General features: G+C 35.2%; 1 protein-coding gene across 2 annotated transcripts; it reads right to left on the bottom strand.

Annotated features, from left to right (window-relative positions):
- Window positions 1-1,713: 1,713 nt before the first annotated feature.
- On the bottom strand, window positions 1,714-20,309 carry LOC117325715 (ran-binding protein 3-like). Of its 2 annotated transcripts, none has more exons than XM_033882143.1 (16): window positions 20,187-20,309; window positions 18,745-18,815; window positions 18,457-18,493; window positions 18,034-18,150; window positions 17,526-17,594; window positions 16,761-16,805; window positions 16,377-16,481; window positions 15,599-15,749; window positions 13,490-13,571; window positions 12,993-13,164; window positions 12,426-12,544; window positions 11,731-11,851; window positions 11,112-11,251; window positions 10,730-10,887; window positions 9,807-9,889; window positions 1,714-7,750 (listed from the first exon to the last, which is right to left on the bottom strand). In XM_033882143.1, the coding sequence occupies exons 1-16, from the start codon at window positions 20,203-20,205 to the stop codon at window positions 7,695-7,697; spliced, it is 1,545 nt and encodes a 514-aa protein (XP_033738034.1). In that variant the 5' UTR covers window positions 20,206-20,309; the 3' UTR covers window positions 1,714-7,694. The 2 variants fall into 2 exon arrangements, with proteins under 2 accessions (XP_033738034.1, XP_033738035.1); XM_033882144.1 differs by having other exon boundaries at window positions 18,061-18,150.
- Between the last annotated feature and the right edge of the window lie 3,338 nt (window positions 20,310-23,647).

Genomic DNA, 23,647 nt, shown 5'->3' with positions numbered 1-23,647 from the left:
TAATGGTCTTCAAAGAATTGTACTAAAGACACACATAAGATATACAAAGCACCTTTCAATAGCAATTGAATTAAATAAAGTAGTGCCAAATATCAACTGAATCATATAGCCGTTTTGTCCTTCAAACTCATCAGTGATGCTAAGGGTCATGTAGGAGACAACAAGGGAAATTCTCAATTTACTTTGATATTTGTCAAAATATGTATAACTTGAGGGGTGTAATAGCCCCATAATTTATTTCATTGATGTACAAATAAATGGTGTTGGTGCCTTGAAATATCAATATTGTGACAAGGAGTTAATTTCCGACATTATTCATTTTTACAGCAAATGGCCACTGTATCCTCTTCCTGCCAAGCCGTCCACTTGTCCTTGGCTCTTTTGTGGTCACAATTTCGGTTTTGTCTCATTCCACACATACTTTACCTCGAATCTATTTTCCTGAAAAGCTCACCAACAAAGTTTATTAAGAAGCTAGAAACCACCTTGTTATCAAATCTTGTCGCAATGAGTTGTAAAATTATAACAATGAAGTCTTTTAGTCATTTGTAATGATGCCCTTGAAGGACTGGAGGACTAGTATAACCATAGCTTTTTGGTTTGTTCTGCTAGTCCTACTGAGTGAAGGTCATCCATTTCAACTGGTAGCCCAACACTCCTCATATCATGATTTAAGTGTCAACGCTTTTCTAAAACTGGCTAAGTATTTCGTTGTGGGTCAGTGTCAATAAATTGATTTTCTGCTCATTGATCTATAGCACTCCAGTCTTGTTACCTACTGGCCAATATTATCAAGGATCCTATGAAACCCGAGAAGTTTGTGACATATTAGACCAGTGTGACATTGAAAATAAGAAAACATCATTAATATGAAACGTTTCACAGCAAACTATCCTCGATATCAATTAGTCACATATTGGAATTTCTGATGTTTTATCAGGCTTTAAAGTCAACCCATATTAGATTTTTAAAAGGCTAATAAAAACATCAGAAACCTTCGGATTTATCGGAACCCTGGGTCTTATGAAAACTGAGGAAAATCTCAAAGCTTTTCCAACATATCCGACTCCTGTAACCATTTAGATAGTTAACTGTCATTTACATGAGGAAATCTTAAAGCATCACATCCTCAAAACTTACAGGCCTTTCCATCTTCTGGAACTTGAGAAGTTTATAACTTGGGACTTGAAAATAGGTCAAGGTTATCCATATAAAGAAATTTTGACTACTACAACATTCCTGTTCTCTCGTAGCCAAATATCAGAACCAAGGTGCGTACAGTTTTCTGGAAGATAAAAGTTGACTGACGGATAGACGACAGATCCTTCACCATAGCATGAGACTTATATAAATCTTACCATATGGGCTAAAAACAAGACCAGGTGTCCTCTGGCACCAACACCAGGCATTAATTTGACAGGGAAATGTCTATGGATGGAATGAAAAAGTGACAATTAAGTGTTTTTGGATCATTCCAACCAAGCTAATTTTTGTCTGTACCAAAATCTGTGTGACCCTAAATGGTGACAGAGAATCAATTTTGATATAGGGATTGAATGGTGCTTTTATTGCATTTACGGTCGTATGAACACAATGGAATACAGACATGATCTATATAGCACCTTAGCCAAACACTACACTGTCCCTGTAAAACAAAATACCTGATATGTTACTGCCAGAGGAAATTTGGGCTAATATACAACCACAACTGTATTGATATTTCATTGTTTTAATGGCCAAATTTCAGAAAATACAGAAATTACTTTATACAATAATTATGGCCAAGATGTACATAGTACAAACGGCATACACTTTTTAAGCTCTTTCTTATTCCTTGAGGAAACATCCGTGTGTGTATCACCACAGCCGGGATCTATACTTCTCCACTCTACTACCAGTTACGTGGCACCATCTAGCATCTCCTTGCGAAAGGCTATTGGATGGATATTCAACAAACTTCTTATTCTCTCTTTATCTCTTAATTTCATCAAAATTACGTATACAGTGGACTATTACGGTAGTCTGTACCGACTCAACAATGGTCCAACTCTACAGTTGAATTGCCTAGAACTAAATTGTTAATCTAACAGACATCGAAGATCTTACTAAGTAATTAAACCGACTATATTTTAGGTCACAAGTACCTGCCCAAGAAAACTATTGTTTAGTATTTCAATAAAGACTGTTGTGATTAAACTTTCAATTTTAAACAGAAACTAGATATTATGCACAATTGAAAAAAAAATCAATAAGTTAAAATGAATAAACTTAAATTGATGTAAATTCCCACCTTATAACTCAATAACAACATACGACATTGATGTCAACCCCGTTGTTTATGAGACAATGGTGATAATCGTTCTTCTCATGTTGATGGTATGGCCATAATCATGATATATTTTGTTATATTGGTATCTCTTTAATAACCTTGCAGATATTATTGCATCCATCAAATCATTGTAATTTTCTTGGTACTATTCTTTACTTTTAAATTATCTAAGCAATTTATCATTATAAACGGTACTCCCTGGATCATGTATAAGCTATGCACAAATACAATATGGCCTGGGGCATACATTGTTTGCAATGGTATAACATAGGTATTATACAGGTACTTTTTAAGAGGATATCTAATTTATGGCTTAAAAGAACCAGTATCTTGATTCAAATCAAATCAAATATCGGGGAATATCAATCAAATGCATTTAATTTTTAGAAATGAATACTGGCACAAAACTGTACAAATTAAATACCCTAATTAAGTTAACAAGACAGAGGTGCAAGTCTATATTTCCCAGACAAAACAAAAAACAAAACAAAAATGGTATGAAAATTAACAAAGTGCAATGTAAACAGAAGGGCATGTGACACATTTTCGCAATCCATTCGAACATACAAAATATGCCTATTATAAATGAAATTGTATACAATATTTGCCCTACATATTAAACAAAGGCCAGTAACTGTGTAGTGGGATATAAAACCAGATTTTCAATCATCTCAAAAGACCCAAGAATACAAAGTACAGTAGTTGTTGGTGAAGGAGTTTGAAGTATGCCCCTGACTAGGTAATGTATGTACACTGTCGTTACTAGTGGAGTGATGCATATCTCCAGTAGGTAGTGCTACTTATAGTAGGGAGTTGTGTGGCAGTTCTATTGATGTTCCTATTCCATTATTTTGATCTTTAATAAAACCGTATGCATAAAAAAGATTCAGGAATATTTATCATGGACTCTGTTCAAAAGTTATACTTCACATAGGATTAATTTTTTTTCATATCTTTTGAGTAGGTAATTCTTTTAATGTTTGTATACAACACAGACTTTGAGTCATAACACATCCTTTATGTTTTATAAGCATTATTATATTAATCAGAAGAGAAAGGAAGGACGGATCTAATCCATTACTAGTGTCCTTTAGGGACCGGTTTGTATATGGGGACAAGCTCATTTCAGTTTTTAAATGCAATATTTCAGGTAAAAATCCTGACAGACCTGCAGTACAGGCCTTTAATGTCTTTGTCAAGGTTGGTCTGAAAACAACATGAAATCACCATGTCTGTCCTAATTTCACAAACTGTCCTAGTGGTGAAACCATTTGTACCATAATAAGTGAAAATGGACAGTGTATGTAATAGAAACAAATTTTCAAAAACTTATGTTCTTTTATTGCTTATCACTTTGTTTCAATTTTAATATTATTTTTAGTAAATGCATCAGAAAACCACATATCAGACTCATTATTTTTCAATTTCTAGTATCTTCTGTTTATACTACTATATAAAAAGACAGGAAGTACTGAACAACAAGTGAAACATGCAGTATTCTTTTGTTTGTATGACATAAACACTTCCTCATGGTCAACAAGTATTAGAATATGTAGCCACATTTACCATGACATAATGCAACCAAATCTCACGTCAGTGGAAACTTTGACATCAATGGGTTTTATCAGATGAGTAACAAGCTTCTAAGTGATTTGACAGTAACACATTACATGTACAATGATTATGGACACTGAAATAAGTTTCTGTAAATTCCTTAAGAAGTAGTCAGAATACAGAAATTAACATTACAAGACATCTACAAAAGTAATATTATCTGATCGATGGCGGTTATAAGGAAACTGATTGTTGATATTAATTGGGTGATGTTAGAGAGTAAATACACTGTAATTTGCCTAATTTGGTATAGGATAAATTGGTGACATTAGTGATGTGTGTAGTAATATGTAGTAGGTTTGTTCCACCATATTAACTCTATGTCTGACCTGGGTGTATACCGGTCATCAAACTAAACCTATTGTGCACGGTTAAGTCACATATCTGAATGACCTTGTATCTGAACTGAACACTAGTTCAACAAAATCGGAGATGTACCGAACTAAACTCAACTTCGCTGTAATACGTAGCTCTGGACAACACATGGACAATTTCTGAGAGATGGTTATTGCTGGAGCGTAGTGTAGGCAGGGTTTGAATATCCATTTTAAACTCAACTATACTCCCTGTAACAACAGCTGTTAACTCTCCCGGCCGGCCCATACTGTTTTCTTTTCCATCAACTGGCTGGTAACACACCTTTAATTCCAAGGCCACTTTCATTCAGAGCTCCTTATAAAATAACTGTTAGCCTTCAGAACTCACTTTAGAAACCTTGTAACTTGTAAGCAGATGAACTTCCAAAGTTCTAGAATTGTATTTGATTTTACTGATCAAAATTACTTGAATGCTGATAAGTTGTTCATTTGTTCACACTCTACATTCCGTCCTAACCAATTCCAGGACACCATCTTAATACAATTAATATATTAACAATAGATACCATGAAAATGTAAAAGTAGCAGCTAATACTGAATGAATGGTAATACAAAACCATGTAATATATACCCATTGGAAAATGTATATTATTGCAACTTAAAACACATATATGCATATCGTATAACCTTAATTTTCGTGAATTTAAGCCATATCATGAATCACTCAATAACAATACAGAAAATGAGTCATTAATTAATCAAACAATAACTGAGGTATTAGTATGACTATATATAACCATGCATGCTGAATCTAGTTTTCTAAACACAAAGTTGAGGATAGCTGAATAAGTCGAGGATAGCCGAATAAGTAGAGGATAGCCGAATAAGAAATCGAAAATAGCCGAATAAGAAATCGAGGATAGCTGAATAAGTCGAGGATAGCCGAATAAGAAATCGAGGATAGCCGAATAAGAAGTAGAGGATAGCTGAATAAGTCAATTTCATGTTTATATACCTATTGCAAACTGACTGGCAACATAAGAAAATGTTTCTCATACATTTCTTTATTTCAAAAGCAATAAAACAACACAGAATTACATAGGTTTAATGTGTATAAAATAATCCTATTTGTTATGTTTATTTATGTAGATTTGATGGTAGTGTCAACAGCTATTTCAAGCAACTTTCAAGATCCAAGGGCTATGCTCTTAATTACCACCAATATCTCATTGTGCAGATGTGCTACGTAAACCCAATCGTTAGAATTTTGAGGATTTTAAACTTGCATCCAACGATTAATATCTTAATCTGTCTAACCATAAACAAACTCTTTTCATTGGAACACTTCCTGGACCACCAAAAGTTCCATGGGGTTGAGTTAAGAAGAGATTCAAAATATTTGCAGATGAATTTTTTTTTTTTTGAGAGAGAGAGAGAAAAGAAGCTGTCATCCTAATTCTCTAATCAGTGGACAATTTAGGGGAGTTACAACTTAGGACATTTCACAATAATGAATGGAACAGAGCTTTGTATTTTATACTGCTGTATACATACTGTGATACAACACATCTCTCCCTAGACACTTTTTATATGTTGTCTGTCAGTGTGAAGGAGTTAGGGTAAGACCATTCTATATATCTACCTATAATATACCTACTGAGGATATTTCATAATTGAAACCCAGTGTATAAAGCAAGCGGACAAATTATGACTTGCATACAGATTTAGTAGAGCAACCATAGCAGCACTGTTGATAAGATATATTCCATTTAGCACTTATAGTGACAAAGGTATGAACAACAGAAAACTTTTTAACCCGACATTTTACTAATAAGCAACTTAATAAATGTGAAATAAAGATCAAAATCAGCATCTGCTACATGCATTCAATAGTGCAGCACTAACAAGATTGATGATGCAAAAACTTCAACCTACACTGCAGAAGGAGTGGTGAGTGCTGGATTTTACTGCATTTTTATATTGATAACTAACAAATTCAATGACCCGTGTCCTCAAACTAATCAATGGAAGTTGTTGCAAGGCTTTCCAACAATTAACTCTGGCGATGAAACACCACTTGTTATAACATTTTAACACAGTATACATCTATAATATTTCAGTATCCTACAGAGGCTGTTGTCAGCACAATACAACTTGCCTCCATCCCCATTGTTTTATCAACTGGCCTTTGTCCCTACTGTTTTAACAACTGGCCTCTGTCCATTTTTTTTTAGATATGATACTAAGACAGAGAGTTAGTCAACATTATTCTTCTTGAATGACACTGTCAATATTTACTAGTAATGGGTTTTGATACAATTACTGACATTCTGGCAGAATGCAAATTAACTCAATATCTAATGATAAAATTAGTATTACACACCCATGTACTGAATATCATTTCTTAATTGTAAATACTTACTTTTAATATCATTCTTCATTGATTTATTTGTGGATTTGAATAAAAAAATGGCTAGACGACAGCTACATCTGCTGTTAACTTAAATACTCATTGGTGAGATGTTTGTATACATGATCTGTGTTACAAAACGTAAGTGATTTACTGTATACTATAGGTATACCCATACTGTAGAGCAATCAACTGTCAATATAATTGCAATGGGGAAATTGTTCATAATGAGTGGATATTTGACAAACTTTTTGTATACTTTATGAGAAAAATACACCAGCATTTTCAATTATTATGAAAAAGTAGTTTCATACACCAAAAATAACATGTATTTTACCAACACTACATACATACTGGTAGTGTGTAAAGACAAGGATAGATAGTAAACTATTGATCATTCAAAATGACCAGATGAAGTGGAGAGTGTAGAACTTAGTTCCCTACTGGAAAGAGTCTTTAACAGGCTCTTCACAAAAAAACAAAAAAAAAATCACAGAGATTTTCCCAAGTACAGCTATGTGGCAGTTATCCACAAACAAATGCTAGCAATTCCTATTATTTAGGAAAAAATAATACTTTAAATCATATTTGAATTTTCATGAAAATATTTATGGTAAAGTAGTATTTCAGTTCGAAAACAGTCTATTTCAATTTTACTGGAAGATTTTAAAAGTAAATATTGTTTACTTTTTTCAGTTTCAGTCATTCCATAATTCACTAACCTATCAATTCAGAATTCACAGCAGCCAACTATAGCTTTCAGATCATACCCATATTCAATTAAGTATGAAGACAGTTTTGGAGTATTAACTGTTACATAGACTTGTGGCAACATAGTATCTAATATGATCAAAAACACATTTGTATGAAAGACAGAATTGTTGCCAAACTCTTGTAGACAAGTGCCTGTCTGCAATCCCTTCATCACCGTCTCAATTCACAATCTTTTTCATTCCACAAATGACTTGGGGACTTGCCCTGCTCTGCATTGATGAATATCTAAAATGTTCAGTTCATTTGTTTCTCAGTCTGACTCGGATCTGACTGTTAAGGATGACGATGTACAACTTTCTGATGACACTACAAAAACAAAAAAATATGAATAAAATAACCATTTTCTGTTAGATATGAACAATAAAACTGTGTTTCTGTATTCTAATAAATTACTAGATATTGTATCCTACTTTTTTTCTGAGAAAGAACACTTGATTCATGTCTGTAACAAGAATTATACAATTATACATCATAAACATATGTAAATATTTTCAAAATCACATATTCTCAAAATTCACCTAAATGTAATTTTACCCCAAAGATCATTTTCTAAAACAAGGGCCCGTTGAAGGGCCACAACATACGCCCGCCGCAATATTTGACACTTGGAAGGGGGTAGTTTCACAAGTTGTAATGCTTTAAAATGAAGTATCATTGTTGGAAAGTTGGAAGGAGATACACATAATGGTGTGTAGTTGAAACCGAAGGGCAACTTTAAAAGATGAGATGTATATATGTTGCAAATATGGGAAACCTTGGTTTAGACACAACAACACAAAAATTAGTTCACATGTTTATATACAGAATATATAGAGCCTGGGTCAGGTAGTATTGAAGTTATGGTCCGGATAAGTAAAATCATCAATGGGCAATAACTCCGCTAATAAGGGGGTAAGGGGCATAATTTTGGTATGTGACACTCCGGCTCATCTAGATATATATTTGTGTTAAGTATGGAGAGCTCAACACCATATGTGCCTGAAGTAAAATCATCAAAGGAGAATAACTCCACAAATAAGGGGGTAAGGGGCATGATTTTGGTTTGCGACACTCCGGCTCATCAAGATGTATATTTGTGTCATGTATGGAGAGCCTGGGTCGAGTAGTATTGGAGTTATGGTCTGGACAAGTAAAATCGTCAAAGAGGAATAACTCCGCAAATACGGGGGTAAGGGGCATGATTTTGGTATGCGACACTCTGGCTCATCAAGATGTATATTTGTGTCAAGTATGGAGAGCCTGGGTCGGGTAGTATTGAAGTTATGGTCCGGATAAGTAAAATCATCAATGGGCAATAACTCCGCTAATAAGGGGGTAAGGGGCATAATTTTGGTATGTGACACTCCGGCTCATCTAGATATATATTTGTGTTAAGTATGGAGAGCTCAACACCATATGTGCCTGAAGTAAAATCATCAAAGGAGAATAACTCCACAAATAAGGGGGTAAGGGGCATGATTTTGGTTTGCGACACTCCGGCTCATCAAGATGTATATTTGTGTCATGTATGGAGAGCCTGGGTCGAGTAGTATTGGAGTTATGGTCTGGACAAGTAAAATCGTCAAAGAGGAATAACTCCGCAAATACGGGGGTAAGGGGCATGATTTTGGTATGCGACACTCCGGCTTATCAACATGTATATTTGTGTCAAGTATGGAGAGCCTGGGTCGAGTAGTATTGGAGTTATGGTCCGGACACCATATGTGCATGCGTGCGTGCGTGCGTGCGTGCCCACCCGTCCACCAACATGATAACATAATACGTCCCGTCTTTCATCGGCCGTATAAAAAGTGAGATGAAAATACATTTGAAATATTACAATATTCTTTCCACTTTGGCTTTTAACTCATTTATAAATTGGAAAAGCAATAAAAATATTATATCAATTTCTCAAAATCTACGTTTTTTATTCCCCAAAAATAAAGCAAAAAATTAAAATTCATGTTATCTGTAGGGTGTGTTAAGTCAAGATGTCCATACTACAGTGTAACTATATTCCAGGTTTGGCTGGCTGGAATAACATTGATTTTCAGAGTCACACAACCATAAATTCAAGATGATATTCTTGGAAGGAAGGCTACATCCACTATGTGATCTTACAATATACCAAATTTGGTTAAAGCTGGATTTTACATTTTGAGCCATGAGTCTAATACAAAACTTTAAAGTGAAATCTTAATGAAAATTGTGCACGCTCAACATTTCATCCTCAAAATAAAGGACACAGTTGGTATTTACGTATCTAGAAGAAATAATTATAATCATTGGTGAGACTGTTCAATGATGTGTGGAGCAGACAGCTGATTTTGTGACATATATAATTGGACACGAAGAAGAATGGACATGGAGTACAACAACATACCATCTGTTTCTGGGTCTAGCACACTGCTATCAGACTCCTCTCTCTTTGTATTACAGGGTGTTGCTGATGACTCATCTGAAGACCTGTGGACAGACAAATCACAATAACACATACCGTTTAACTTAACTGTGGACAGACAAATCACAATAACACATACCGTTTAACTTAACTGTGGACAGACAAATCACAATAACACATACCGTTTAACTTAACTGTGGACAGACAAATCACAATAACACATACCGTTTAACTGAACTTTCCAGCAGATCAATTTGACACTGTATTGTATACCATAGTAGCCAAGTAGTATTATCTCCCTTTCTAACCATCTTTCGTAAACCTTATTAACATATTACCCTAGCTCATCTGCTCTACGTTATGCAGTTTATCTGAGGCGTGTTCTGAACAGACATGTGCACGCAAGCATATCAAACCATCGAGCTGTTCTCCAGAAATACCAAGATGGCACCCAATGTATTGAACATGGAGAAACGGACTTTAAAAAGCGATGACGAGAGCTTGTCACACAACTAACTAAATCAGTGGCCACTGTCATTCCGGTAAGAAGGATTTATTGTTATAAAATAACAACAAACATGCATTATAAATGATTTTATACACAAACACCTCACATACAATGGAGGCCGCCATTTTAAATGCATACACGAGCACGCTCTACCATTCAGGATTGCCGGTTTATTGTCATGTGAGTACTTCGCAAGCGGGCGCTGTCCAGAACACGCCTCTGGTGTAGATCTTTAAATATTATGATGTGAATATGAACTAAATCTGTCCAGGGGTTGATGAGATAACTTGTACACAAACACAAACTGACAGATGCAAAGACACAATAAGTGATTACTTAGTATGTAAGTACTTTCTAAGTGGGTGTTTTAAGAGAGGGCTATAGGAAGTGAATATACCTCGCTTTTTTGCAGCTTGATTCATCTGTGGTAGAGTCCGAGTCAGCTTTACGTTTCTCTGTTGACTTGCTTTCTTTCACCGGTTCTTCTCGCATTCTGAGCTGTTGTATCCGCCAGTCTACAGCTCGCAGGATGTTCTCACAGTCCTTGGGACTTGTCTATGAAGAGTCAACAAATGTGTATAGATTCATTGTCAACCTAATTCTCATGATTAACTATTTAAATAATTACAAAACATGAAATCATCTAAAGACTCCAAGCCTGGATATCTTTCCTAAGTAATTTATACTGGGTTATTCCCATTGTTATTTTTATAGAGATAATAACCAACCACAGACAAAGCCATATATATCAGAGACCACACACGGAGTACATAACTTACGATGATAAGGAACACTCGGACCCCATCCTCCCCATCAGTGGCAGTGATCCGGAGACTTTTCTGACTAGCCCTCTCGATCGTCATAGCAGGCCAGATCTTAGTGTTGAGTATTACTCTAAGACTACCTTGTGTCCTCATCACTGTATAAAAATAGAACTTAACAATAGTTTATTCTAATAAACGTAAAATAAAAGCATGCTATATTTTAGAATGTTACAATCAATAGTCAACAGCTGTTCTGTTAATGTATTTTCCCAGAGAGTTTCTTAGTATGGATATTTATGACATAATTATGATCATTGATGTATGATTTAAAGCAAAGTTTATGCTAAATCTGTTCTGATTTTAATTTATACCACAAACTGTATGCTAAGTACAATTTCTATATAACACAAATAAGCACTGAAAAATAAGTCCCAGTTCCAACTGAAACAAAAAAAAATTGATGCAGCAGGCCCTTCAGATTACAGGCTATTCACATATTTTTAATTCTAAAAACGTCAGGAAGTACTAAACAAATTTTAGTAATCTGATCCACAGGTTTCAATCAGAAATGAAATGATAGCCATTGTATAATACATAATGATGTGAAGGTTAAGGAAGAAGAGAGTAAACAAACCAAGCCGTGACTGGAACTCTGATGAGACTGGGGAACTCTGATCATTAATTCGCAGCAAGCCTCTTCCTCGCTCTATCCAACTTTGATTTTGGCCATCAAATACAAACAATTTACCAGTAGACTGCAAAGATACAGGATGTTTAGTGGTAATTGTACGACTTACATGCCATGTGATAGCAACATACCAAACAAACAACCTGAAAATGGATCACCAGTTTCGTCCTATTACTGAAATGTGTTCACAATACACTTTGGATACTTGCTGAATTTTTACCATGAACTTAATGCAAAAGTCCTTATGACAGCAATGCATGCATTTATATAATATGATTTACTGAAAATCCTGTTATATCAATAAATTTCAACATATAAATGTACAAGTTCATTTCAACTTCAACATCCTTTAGCAATATTTAGAAGTTCTCGCAGGACATCTTAAATTAAATTTAAAAAGGTTTTTTCTGTAATTTTTGACAAAATTGGTAGCACTTGATTTTCACTATTTATCATAGACTGTATGAATGTCAATCTACCTGTAATACATTAGATACATCCTCCTCCCCAGTTTTCACTATGGTTACTATTTATCGTAGACTGTATGAATGTCAATCTACCTGTAATACATTAGATACATCCTCCTCCCCAGTTTTCACTATGGTTACTATTTATCGTAGACTGTATGAATGTCAATCTACCTGTAATACATTAGATTCATCCTCCTCCCCAGTTTTCACCTCCACCTCCTTGTATTCAGGCCGTCGTTCATGCTTGGCTTGGAATTCTCGTGCAGATTCTTCCAATGTTCTAGCTTTCTCTATAAATGTACAGCAATATGAGTACAAATAATTCAAAATGTATTAACCAGCCTACTAATGCTCTCTCAATACTGCTTTGGTCAGAACAGAGGACGATTCTCCGATACTTTAAATCTAACAAGAGAGATGTGTTATCAAACTACACTAGCAGTACTGTACATTGTATAATATTTTGATTAAAACACCTCAAGCAAGGATACCCCTGCAAGAAATTCAAAGCATAAAATAATTGACACCTGCATTGTGACCTTCGAAGTATTGATGGGTGTTATCAGATGTCTATGAAATTAAAACATTAAATTACTTGTATCTGTATTTTTTGTAGTTCATTATAAAGTTATGGTCTGGTAAATATTATTTACAAATTTTGACTTTCCATCACATTGATTTTGGAGTGCAAAGATACAAAATAGACACAACAACTATTATTCCACTCAAATATCTTACCTAAACCTGTAGATTTTGATAATTCCGATTCTTCATCAGAGTCTAACTGGTTTTTGTCACTTTTCTTATCTGCACCTTCTGTTTTCACTACACGATCTGCTAGATTTGTACCAAAAACAAATCCACCATCTGATGTAGGGGAAGTTTTACTACTAGGCGACGTTTGTATACCCTGAAATTCAAGTGAATCTGTTAGTTGACCTACTCTTGATAAATATCTGTGTGAACTTTAGAAAAAGACACAACTATACTGCCACATTTATAAGTTCATTTTCTGGAAGTATATGCCAAAACTCCACTAACTGATAAATTTAAACTGTCAAGCATTAAAATTAAGCGCCTCAGTATGGTGATATTTAGCAACAACTTACGAGACTTCATATTGTTAAACATTTGATGATACTTGTTGACAATTTCAGGTTAATACAACTATGTTGACGCTACATTTGGATTGTACTTATTCGAGTTATTGAAACAGTAATAAAACAGATACAAACTGTTACACGATCTGTGAGGTTTTGACCAAATATAAACTCTGTGGCGGCAACACTGACAACATCTGTTGTAGAATCTGGTAGTCTGGAAATAAACAGTAAAATTTAATTAAATGTCCTGTATCAATAGACCTTAGTCTATTTCTACCAACAAAGCTGAAAGTGCTTACAGAACCTATCCAATGTTTGTTTCAGACTATCCCACTATCCAATGTACACTAGAACAGAAAGTCGTTTGCTAAGAATTAGTAGAGACTGTAAACAGCATTTTGAAAATCTGGCAAGTTGGAATTATGGTTTTCTTTAATGATGGAAGGGGCATAACTCCCACAAAAAAAAAATCATCAAAACAAAATACATTACTCACATACAGAACGTTCTGGATATTTATAATGTACACAAAGTTTCCAAAATAAGTGGTTGAATATTACTCGAGAGAAGTTAAAAATACGAAAAATATGTAGGGAAATAACCCACAGAAATCAAAGTGTCGAGGCCACTCATAGGTGCTGTGTTGATGGAATGAAATACAGGAGAAAAGTTATTATTGTTTTTTAAGTGCAATCCTGAATGTTTTACTGATGATTATCGTATGTTATTTTCAGGAATTTATTTACTGTAAAAAGGGTGTGATGAACTGTGAAGAATTACGTTTTTTAACCTCACTTGAATTAGCATACTACAATTAAGTTTAATTCTTAGACCGATTAATCCGTGATATCCGTCATGTTTCTTGATAAAACCACATCGCGATTCTCTACATATAAGATTCCCGTGATTTGGTGAATCCTAAGTTTTTAAATTGTACTCATTTTACTGTTTTTGTTTGCTCCGTGTAATAATTGATCTGTATCACAATTAGAGGTCCGACAACTTTCGTTAGAAGAAACATCTCGGAAATTTAATTTGTTCCCAATGGCCTACCTTCTGTTCCGGTGACTTGTTGAATCGCACATTCATGTTAATATACTTTGTGCAAGTGTTTCTGTCTCGACTGATTTAAAACATGCAATAGCTTTATTGCTATCGGAATCTCTACTGCGGAAACAAGATAATGTTAGGTTTCGCCTCAAAATCACTTCAACCAGCACTGCCATTTTTGTGTGACCTATTTCTCACAAATGACGAACCAATCGGAAGTATTCTACATTCACTTTTGGTATTGAAAGTAAAAACAATTGGAGATTTCAACGTATCGATTTCCAATTGGAAAAGTCGGGTCTAAAAACAGTATTCAACGGCCGAGGGCCATTTTTATCAACCCAAGAGCTCGAGGTGACCTTCCAATGTCGCATTAACTAGAGTGTATACCAGTTACCTCCCCTGGCACAAACCAGAAAGCAAGTGTTATAATTTGCAAAGAAAATAGTTCTGAATACTGAGGGATAAAACAGGTCATTGTGTACACTTTAAGCTGTTTTTCTATCATTAATTTAAATTAAACAAATGTCTTCAAACATAAAAGTGTGAATCATATTACTTATCACAAACAAATATTTCGTGGAAGGAGACAATATTGTCTAGTGCGTTGTTAGCGTTTTTTGGGAAAAATTATTTCCTGTCCCATTCTGAAGTCCTTAGGATTTATCATTGAAATAAACAGAAATTAACGAAATTTTGATTCCCAGAGAGATCCGAATGAATTTGTTCTAGCAAAATTTGGCGATGACCACTAAGGTTGCTGTTTCACAGCACCTAAAAATGAAAAGTGAAACGGAGTCCCAGAAGAGTTGGTTCATCATGAAAGCAGCTTCTCTAGGACATTGATAATGGTGTATTTATCCTGAAATTAGCCCTCTCCCCTTAAGTTCAGTATTAGAGTTTGGGGAGGGCTTATTTGTGAACAACTTTAACTCATTGCTTCCAAATTGATGATTCTACACAATAAAAGTAACCTATTTGTGAGTGAGGCTCATTTGCAGATAAATACAGTATCAGGAGGGGTTTTAATCAAATGCCCACATCTTCTTTTTCAGAACATTGGGAAGGTGAACTTACAGGGACAGGTATGCTCATTTTTGTCCAAAGATACATGATTCCAGGTATATTCTAACAACCTACCCTCATAGCTATATTTAAGGTGCTAAAAGAAAAGTCTATCAGACTACATACTTTTCATTCCCAGACAGGGCAGCCGCAAAATAATTTTCTACAGTATAACCAGGTAGACCTGGTGTGTTGGCTGGCTGATCGCCACACCCATTGTTGTGGTTATCCTCTCCGTCCAAGGTCTCCTGGTTCTCTTTCTCCTTCTGTTCTGTGTCTAAATTAACAAACGTTCTAGTTAACATCAGGGTAGAAAAAGAAGGCTTAATACAATGTATTATCAGAAAACAAATGGGATAGAGGGAATTGCCCTTTTAAAATTGGATATTCATCAAGATAGTTTGGTTATATTTGATGCTTACAAACAAGAGAATGTGTTTTCCATGCAGATGATAGGATGATACAGTAGAACTTCTCAGTACCCACCTTTCTACTTTTTTTTCTTCAATACTTTCTAACAGTACATATGAAATTTAACCCATGATCTAAGGGTCAAAGTCTATCATTTGAATAAATTTTGGAGTTATCAAATCAGCAAGTCACAAACAATACCATTTATACTACAGGTGTCTCATTTGAAGATCTAAATATTTGATAGTCATACGACAAAGACCTAAGTAATGATAATGAACACAACAGAGCCCTTCATCCAGTAACTGGATTAATACTATAAATCTTGATATTATGGTTCCTTTCTAATCATTTAAAGACAATGGATACAAATGGATACTCTCCCTTGCTATTATCTTCTAATGCCAGGAAATTTAACAAAACTTGAGAATTTTTATTGACTAATATGTATTCTCAGCAAGGAAAAACATGATTATAATCTAGGCATTCTTACCCTTTTCGTCCTTCTGTTTCATACTCTGGACTTGGACAGCAAGCGGGGAGGGTCGCAATAGACACTTTGAGGGACTAGGCATAGTGTCGGCTTTATTAAGTATACCTGATCAAACAAATTAAAATATATTTACCAATAAATGGAAGAAAGCATTTCATAAAGTTTAACAAGAAATTCAACAGAATTACAGTAGAAGTCAAGAGTGTCACTATTTTAAATGTAAATTTTGTAAATACCAGAGTAAATCTAGAAACAAGTACATGCATACATGTACAAATCCTTAGACATCTTTCTTTTGAACATGAAACAATAAAATAACCATCAATTAAGACAGATTCAATGACATAAACCAAAGTGTCACAAATCATGGTAAGCCTGTATTACCTAGTCTGGATGGTAACAGTATGGAAGACTTTTGAGCCCTGTCTTCTGAAACACAAAATATGTTACACACCATCAACAAACAATAGATTTTATCTAACACCTATAGCCCCACTTCCTAGTACAGTAATATATCATCTTTATTTCAGACCTTGTCACTAAAACCTTCAACATATATTTAGACACTAAAGCCTAGACAACAGACTCAATTTGTTCAAATTTTATCTGATACTGTAAAAAATTTTTTAACTTGTCTAAATAAGCATTTAAAAAACTAATTTCATTCCATTTGATATTGAGAAGGGTGGATCCTTTAATATATCATTCAAACAATATAAGGATTACATAGAATAATGATTGTTTTCTCAAATCACATCCAACCCATTTTCGCTAGGCAAGGATTCTGATTGTGTTATATAATTACACTCCACGAACCCTTGGCTGAGTCATCAGCTCTGACCCTCTAGTTAGATTCAAAATTACCCCTATTTACCCATGAAGTTTAAGTTAAGATGATGTTTGACATCCAAAAGAACTTTCATGCAAACTATCAGCAAAAATTTATAAAATTTTAAGTTAATTTGCGACCGACGCAAGCATGAAAGGTAACATTGAGAACTTTGTGACAGGGACATAGACATTCGTAAGTTCTTACAAAAAACTTACATGTTATTGGCTGAATGAAATGCAACCATTCCCCCGTTAATACCCACATGAACCAGTACAGGTTGTGAATGGAGTCTGGCTATGTATGGTGTGTTTGCTTACCGTCAGAATCAGGGTCTCCTGAAACCGCACCTGATTGGTTAGCACTAAATTTACTGGGAGCTAAATGGACTGAAAGTATAAGTAGAAATGGTTTTAACAAAGCAATTTAATTTTTAAGTTAATGTGTAAATTTTTTTTATCAATGCCTCCAATATGGCAAATGAAATTGTAAACATGCATCACGATATACACCACAATGTGTATTGTATTGTTAAGTGGAAGTACCCCTGTAGCACTAATGTATTGTTAAATGTACATCTTCTGACCTGAATCATTCCATGGTCATTTTAACTTAATCTATGAGCCACAACCTGCAAACTATTTTGAACTAAACTTTGATAGCAACGAAAGCATAAAAGTAATTCCCAGTTCTGAACCAAGTAAGACATTGGTCAATGGTATTGAATTGTATATTTGTAACAGCAGTCAGCAGAATCCTCTAAATTTCCAGAAAGTAATGTATGCTTCTCTAAAAAGGCATACCAGAACTGACATATGAACCCCAAACCTGTTTTGGTGGAGCTTTCATCTGTACCTGACGGTGCGAAGTGGTGGTGATGTGAGGCAGTAGAAACAATATCTGTCTTCAGAGTAGGACGTGGTGCAAATGGATTCTGAGGGGTTGCTGCAGAATAAAAGTTTAAAGACAAATGAATTTTGAATGCATTTTAAACAAACCATGATGCATATTGCCAGGTGCCATATTCAATTTCAGTATATATTCCACACTCAATATTTCTAAAATGCATACATATGTAAACTATTTTGTTGAACATATATAAAATAACAAGTACATAAAGCTCCAAAATGAATAATGTCGCGACCTAGGTAAGATGGCTGTTATATCTGACACTGCCATACCATAGAGATACACAACACACACAGTTTTTCAGAAATACATGTTTACATTTTGTATTTGAATTAATCTTACTTGACCAGGCTTTTGTAGAGTCGTCCACCAAAGATGACTGTAACAACAAATTGAATAAACACAGGTTTTAATTTTACATTTAACCATTTCGAAACAAGCATTTTAAAATAACTTCCAATTACTTTGTTTTGGAAATGCCATTCAATTCCTATTGTATACATAATGATATACTTTTGAATTATTTTGTTTAATCAATGAGTTTACCATCAAGATAATGTGAATTGCGCACACTAATCTGGGAAGCAGCAGTCTATAGCTCCGCTCATTCATTTTACAATTGACAAGTACCTGTTCTGTATGTTTTTTCTCTCCACTTTCTTCTTCTACTGTGTTGTCTTCTGGTGGATCTCCTTTAGACTCTGTCAGATATATATATATATATATATATAATAGAACATTCATCATTGCAGCTTTTAATATGCAGACTAGTATTTATCATATCAACTAATATAATACTTCAACCCAGAGACAAGATTTATAAACAGGAGCCCAATGGATCTACATCATTTATCTGGCTAATGGTTAGTAACTTAAGTTATTTATTTTGGAAACAGTTGAAATCTGCTAAGGCTAAAGTGACATGTGGATGTATTTTGGTTTGACTCTGTACATGTACACCCCGTTTCCAAATCAAGGGTTAACAATTTTTAGATTATGTGGAATTCCAAAAAAAATCTGACTACTCATATTATAAATGTATAATGAATAGATAACCAGAATTCTTTCAGGCATTTCTTTTAACCGCTTATGACCTTATATTAGTGTAAATTTCCATCCATTAAGCAACAATAAAAAGCAGAAAGGCCATTTGTTAATATATATAGTTACTAAAGCAACACTTTTCATTTCACTAAAATGGTCTGCTTGGCAGGCCCATATGTATTTTCAAATAGATATCATCAACTAGTTAGTCCTACAATATGACTTTTTAGTCCTACAATATGACTTTGAAGGTTTGTATCATGATTTTAACTTTAATCAAATATTCATTTCATTTTTGTTATTTGTCATATCTTTTTCGAGGTTCGACAAATAACCAATGCTGCACATTCAATAACAAAATCACATTGGAAGTCACATATTCATATATATCATAAGACTGGTCAACCAGTCAGAGAGCACCCCCCCCCCCCCCCCCCCCCCCCCCCAAACCAATCCCAACCCGGTTCCTTTGTGATTTCATCCAACAAATTAATCCACTATCCAAAGGTTTTAGTTATGAATTTTTACCTTGCATTCTTTAGTAACTGAATACAGTTTGTTTTCTATTATGCCTACTATCACTATCAGTACTAAAACTCTCAGCATACCCACTGTACAATAGGTTGTGTATGAGGAAGGCAATGTTCTTGAACACTTTTATTTCGACACACCATAGTTGCAATGCAGACCGATATTACAACGCTTATTTCGGTGTATTCACGTAAATATACGTTTTACGAACTAATAAGTTAATTCCAAAACATTTCTAGTCTTGTAAATCAAGTATATATTGATACTGAATCAAAATAAACACAGACGTCTATCAACATTTCGCAGATCAAACGAGAGCTGTCGAGCCGGTAGTGGATCAATTCGATTTTGCTTAAGCTGCATGTATACATACAGACAAATACAATCCTTTGTTCTGTGAAGTAGTTTCTGTATTATGTATTGGCACTGTCAGTGAAGTAGGCATAAATTATTATCATTTAAAATCTTAGAAACAAAGTTTACACTTTCGCGCTCACCTGTGTAAACATCCGCCATATTGGATTTTGTCCATTGGTCACGTGACTTGTCTTTACTTTCGTACTTTCCAACTTCGTGGTCTCATCCGAGAGGATCCAGTCTGCATGCGGTTCATACTAGTCCAAACCAAAGTCTCGCGGTTTTTTTTCGAAGACAAAACTCTATTACTTTGGCATATACATAGAATAAATGTCATTCAGAAAATATTTTACAACTTTTTGCCAAGTGTAACTATTTTAGCTTTTTAATATAATTATCCTAGATCTATTTGGCTATATATATATGTCTAGCTATAACTTGTGCCAGATATATAAGTAAAAGAAAAAAAAACAAGCAAAAACTAGCAGGTCTACTTGCTATTTACGTCTCTGATTTAAGTCAGACTGATAGACTTGGACACATTTAGCAGCCGATGGTTGTCGACCTAGCGTGCATGTCATATGAAATTTGATATCTCCAACTTGATTGTGCAGATGACGCTGTTGATGTTGCTGAAAGAAATCCAAATGAATCAATCATCATAACAAATTAAGTCTGTCTTATCCCTTCTTTCAATTCTGTACCACGAATACATAGTGTATTGTAGGACTTTGCATGATGCGAGCAATCGAACTATACATATACGTACAAGTGTATGCAGCCTCTCCGAGAAGATCTCAAGTGAGGGGCTGTCCATTTCTAGTGATAATGATGTGTGCCAAAATCTTATGCTGTCGGGGAATATATGCAAGTGTCCCAGTAAATAGAAGGAATCGAAGGTTGACCATTAGGCCTAATCTATGTACGGTACATCGTGGAGAATTTGCCGCTCTTCTCTCTTGGTGGTCTGGTAGTCTGGTGGCATAGTGGTAACGTACTTGCCTTTCACACATAGGCGACCGAGATTCGATTCCCAATCGGACGTGAAAAGGTATGGGGTCAACTGCCCAATTACGTGTTTTCCGTTGACCTCCAAAAGTAAGACGCCTCGCGCGTTTTTACTATTCGGGCCAACAAGCGTGATTTTAATAGAAGTTTTAACTTGTTTCACAACTGTTGTAAAATAAGTAAAGTTTATATTATATTACTAGACTAATGTAGCTGTTGTAACATAAAGCTCGCCCTACTGATCTGTTGGTAATTACCAGTGACGAGCCTGACCCCTTACCAGTCGGACGAGCCTGACCCCTATCTTCTGTACCATCTCCAGATTGTGTATGTTTTTGGTTGTGCATAGATTCCAAATAATGTTGGTGTATTGATCACTTGGTATTAGCTTAATTTCCTCGCCACATTGTAGTAACTATTCTAGATGAGTTTCTTATGTATATTGACTCCCAAATACTCTGCATTTCCTACCTCCTCAAGTAAATGCCCATGAATGGTATAGGATTGTCTTGCAGGTGTCGTCTAATTGGTGATCAGGTGAGGGGTTACACTCCACGGTCCTTCTCCCGGGTCTTGAGGTTATCTCGGTCACCTGTAATGAATTGGTGTCTTGCTGGTTACAAATCTTGGTATCTTGCTGGTTACACATCTTTTCTGCATAACAAACGATAGAATTGTTGTTGACAAAATTCAGTAAATCAAGAGTGTCGTCAAAGGTTTTAGAGAAGCCAGGCAATATTTCATCTCCCATCTCTCATCTACTGTTCTGGCGAGGTCTTGTAGCGTAATAACCAATTGTGATTCCCATGATGGATGTTTCCGAAATCTATGTCGATCTTCTGTAAGGATGGTATACGTTTCCATGTGTTCCATGCTACTGCTAGTGTACTCCAACACTGTTAGAGGATAACACGACGAGAAACTTGAGACAGGCGCGTCGGTTGGTGTCAGAACCAAAAAATAGCCAGAGACCTTTAGCTAGCTGAAGTACTGCTAGTGATGATATCTTCAAGCATTTACAGGAGACATATTTTACAGGAGACCGATGTAACTGCTCTCGTACGGGTCTATACATTTCTGTGGAGTTCTTGGATCCTTTCTTAAAGATCTATTTTTTTCCGATTTGCTGCGACTTTGCCTCGGATCAGCGAAGTTTGAAATGACATAGCAATGACAGGCGCTTTTCCCTTGGGTCATCTCCTCAAATAGTAGTAGGAATACTGGACCTGTAACTTAATTCTGGGATGGTGTAGCTCCTCGTGTTCTTCATGTTATCATCCCATTGGTGTTCACAACATAATTGGTTGTTAGCTATTTTTGATGCATCTGGAAATCTGATTCCATCTAGTCCTTTTAGTGGAGCCTATGGTAAGCCAAGTTGTTACTTATTCACGGAGCAACGTTGATCCAGGATTTTACCAACTTTTATAAAACTTTATGAGATATCTTATATAATAAATGAGATCTCTTATATACTTTTCTTGATAAGATATCTTATATCGTTTATGAAATATCTTATATACTGTATAATATATCTCATAAAGAAAATATCTTTTATGAGATATCTTATGAGATATATATATCTTATAAACATTAAATAAGATATCTCATAAACACATAAGATATCTTATATAATTTGGTGAAATACTGGATCAACATTGCTCCGCGAATAAATGACAACTTGGCTTGCCATAGGAACCATGCTGTTTCTACTGTTGATAAAACGCAGAAAAAGCTTAAGATTTGATCTGGGGTCCGGTGTAACAATGTTGTTCAGGTAGCTATTGTAGACCTCTTTACATGCTGCCAATGTCTTTTTTCTCTTATCTTGTCAAATATATGTGTTCTGTTAACGGTTTTGTTCTGTCACTTGACCTCTTCTTTGTCTCCTTGAAAGGCTCTGCATTCCACTTGTAATCCATGGTTGGCTAAATCTCTTTCATATCATCTTTGATGGCACAGATGTACCAAGTATTGATGTTGGGGCGTTGGAAATAGCCCACCTTTGGTCTACATGGGAAATCTTGGCGTTATTAATACTGGGATCAACCCAGGTCTCGTTGCCAGTCATTATGCCTGGATCGGACTGGTCAATTCAGATCCTGTTGTTTATGTTATGGGGATTTAAGAGTACAATCTTCATAGGAGATGCCGAGTAATTCTGGCGCCATTTGTTAGGTGGTGAACTTGTTGGAGGTCCCGGGCTATGAAGAACTTCGCTGTCGTGTTTACAAAAAGTGGAACTATTTAGTATTAAACTACATTCTGTTTTGGCTTATAGGCATAGGGATGCCCACTGCATTACAGGAGAAGAAAACAATCAGCTACTGTCATTTTGACATAACCTATTGCCTTATGCGATATAAAGTCCGACATGTTTGATGCTTGTTGGTGTATAAACTGGTTCCGTTGTTACCGGTTTAGTCCTCTTTTTGAGATGACGTAATGACCAGAATTTGAACTACACTTGTATCGCGGGTATATTTCCGAAGGTATTAACGCAAATCTTTATTTTTGTGTCGCCTGCGAATTATGGCGGACACTTGGGGATCACTTTCTCCATCGTCACGCGTAGACGTCGTTAGTCAAACCA

This window comes from Pecten maximus, chromosome 4 (genome assembly GCF_902652985.1).
Source record: "Pecten maximus chromosome 4, xPecMax1.1, whole genome shotgun sequence".
NCBI lineage: Eukaryota > Metazoa > Mollusca > Bivalvia > Pectinida > Pectinidae > Pecten > Pecten maximus.
Note: the sequence above shows the minus strand (reverse complement) of the source record. Positions and strands in the feature narration are given on the sequence as shown.